The sequence below is a fragment of the Zootermopsis nevadensis genome, unplaced genomic scaffold (genome assembly GCF_977971745.1).
Source record: "Zootermopsis nevadensis isolate Lab colony 2312 unplaced genomic scaffold, Znev_1.0 Znev_ptg000002l, whole genome shotgun sequence".
NCBI classification, from domain to species: Eukaryota; Metazoa; Arthropoda; class Insecta; order Blattodea; family Termopsidae; genus Zootermopsis; species Zootermopsis nevadensis.
The window spans coordinates 7,354,049-7,356,925 of record NW_028259134.1 but is presented as its reverse complement, the minus strand read 5'-3'; the positions used below and the strand labels follow the sequence as shown (position 1 = coordinate 7,356,925).

At 39.1% G+C, this 2,877-nt stretch overlaps 1 protein-coding gene across 3 annotated transcripts in view; it reads left to right on the top strand.

The window, feature by feature from the left end:
• Positions 1–1,260: 1,260 nt before the first annotated feature.
• LOC110839438 (small G protein signaling modulator 1-like) overlaps positions 1,261–2,877 on the top strand; it is a 94,649-nt gene continuing 93,032 nt past the window's right edge. For all 3 annotated transcript variants that reach the window (XM_022083621.2, XM_022083619.2, XM_087348561.1), the window contains exon 1: positions 1,261–1,541. In XM_022083621.2, the coding sequence (XP_021939313.1) occupies positions 1,523–1,541 (19 nt within the window). In that variant the 5' untranslated portion in view covers positions 1,261–1,522. The remainder of the gene's footprint in view (positions 1,542–2,877) is intronic.

Here is a 2,877-nt window from a genome sequence, read left to right as displayed (position 1 = left end):
AGGAATCTGAACTTATTATTTTATGTGCACAATAAATGTACATCCGTAGGCATAATTACGTTGACATAAAAATTTGTATATAACTTATTTATTATGTGCAGTGGATGCATCTGGTTCAGAATAGGATAAAGTGATTGGGCTTGCAAACATGGTACTGAATTTGTACTGAAGTGAGATTTAAGCGACATGTATGAAAGATAAATGTACATTATTAGAGAACACAAAAACTCCACTTTTAAAAATTGTAATCGGAACGCTATAACGGGATAAATTAAAACTATCATATCAGTTACACCTATGTTGCAAACCTGAATGATGACATGCCATGACAATCGATGGTGCCATATAGAAGAATGCATCCTGGAACACTTCGAACCACAATTTTTTAATGATCACCCTCACCGAGGAGCAACTACAGTTCGATTCAAATGGACCATCTAAAAGGCCGGTGTTCGATTCCCAGCGGGACAGAATTTTTCTCTTCAGAGCAACTCCAAGATTGGCTGTAGGACCAAGCTTCTAATTCAATGAACACTGAAATTATTTTATTTGGGGTAACGCGGCCGGGGCGTGGAGGTAGCCATTCGTTTTCATCCACTGCATGGAGCTATACTCCATCATACGCCTACAAGGAGTGGTGTTTAACTGCGCACCATGAACAATTTTTCCGCTAATAGGGTGATCTGATCAATGAAAATGGGTTATGCGGACCACATAATGCGTGGGTGAGATGAAAAATATGTGCAAAATTTTGGTCGGAATATATGAAAGAATGAAGTGACAATAGAGACGTAGGTGTAGATCTTACAAGAATAGGATGGGAGGTTGTAGACTAGATTCAGCTGGTTCGGAATGGAGTACCATGGCAAGCTCTTGTGAACACAATTATGAACGTATAGATTTCACACGAGGTAAGCGACCTCCTCCATCCGAGCTGCTATCACCTTCTCATGAAGGACTCTAATCGTTGAAGTCAAATCATCATATCAAAATAATTACAGTCTGATCAATTCGTCTAGAGTGAAGAAAATGCTGAATTAGTCGTTTCTAATTCCCCATTTGAAAACTACTGCGGTCTACACTGTTATAATATACACTCCATGGCCACTTGCATTTCTTATCATCACGATTTCCTCCTCTTTATAGTGGGTCGTATATCCGTTCCAAAGGCTATGCCATTGATCGACCGCGGCATGTTGTTAGAGGGAGAATGGTGGGAGGAGAGGGGGCTTTCCGTGGCAGATAGCAAGTGTGTGCGAACTGGAGAGGGACGAAACAAAACACGCTCGATTTTCTTATCAGCCGGTGTGCGCACACGTACAAAGGAGTAGAAATATGAACGTGCATTCGGTTACTTGTCATGTAGCACCCGCATAGTGGGTGTTAATTGTCTGCCGAACATGGCAGTGGTCCAAAATTAAGTGAAGTGTGTGGAATTTTCGCAGGTGAAAACTCATACGTTATTTTAATTACGTTTTAAATAATTCCACACCCAATCCACCGCGCTCACCCGGACTTCAACATGGCTGCGTTGTGCACTGGTAAGTGAGGAGTGGTTTTTATTTTATTTTTTGCATTTAGTGGTAACAAAATTTAGACTTTATGTTGTTGTCACTAACAGCGATCTTTCACATCTGTTCAGTTAGTGATTTAAATTGAATCACATTGCACAAAACGCCGTATGTAGACTACAACTTTTGTACTTAACCTGTAATGATTCACTTACAACACCAGACGACAGTGCAATAAGGTAAAGACAATTCGGCATGTGGCCTTTATGTAATTGTTTGCAAAGTTTTCTGATTTAAGGACCAGTAAAACAGTAACTGTTTTCCCGACGACCAGTACCTTGACTCCACATTGTACCGTACAAGTAAAATTGTACAAATATAATTAAATCTGGCACGTTTAAACATGCTTATTTACTACGTAAAAAAGTAGCGATTTTTTGTTGTATTAATATGGAATAGACTTTGTAATTCTTATACTGAACATTCGGAACTAAACGTAATGCACAAGGGCTTTTAAAACATTTTGAACTGTCAGACATACTCGTCTTCCAAGTATTCGGAGTCTGTAACACGGTTAATCCTCCCTCTTTATCAGAGATGCAGCGACTTGCCCTAAAACTCCACGTCCTCTTCCTTAATATTTGGCCGGTCATAACACAAACGGCAGAAGACTGACAGGAAGAAAGTAGTAATACTTAATACAAACTATTTAGTGCCTGAAAGGAAATTAAATTCATGAGGACAGCAGGCTATACAGGTTTGGACTATTGAAATAATTTAGTATACTTCATGAGAGGAAGTACACTAGAGGCTGATTATCCGACCTAAACGAGACCGAGAACGATCGGAAAATCGATAATGTTGGATAATATTAAGACTAATAAAAAAGATGAAGGTAAATATCAACTCAATTTGTCGCACAATTTATTATATTATTAAATTACAAGGAAAATATATCACGGCATCAAATGAAACCATCTCGAAAACAAAACTAATATCCTACATAATGTAAATTTTTAGATGAAGGAGTTATTTTAATTCGTTTTGGGTACCTGCTTCTCACCAGCCTTCCTTCCTTCTCTTTGCGGCAAGGTCACGCCAACGTCCGAACAGTAGGACGCCTGTAGCGGTCGTCTGTGTTGTTTAGGGTAAGCAAGTGCATTCTCCATTGAATTCATTCCCTCATTATGACTCATTTATCAGCTTTCTCTGGTTCCTTGTTATTGTATTCTAAATCTCCGTCGCCAGCGTGATTCACAAGATATACTGCGTCATTATCAGTCAGCTGTTCGTCTTTGCCTTTCTCACTTTCTTGTGTGAACTACAAAAATGAAACGTCTCTCTCCTTTACGTGTACACACTTCTT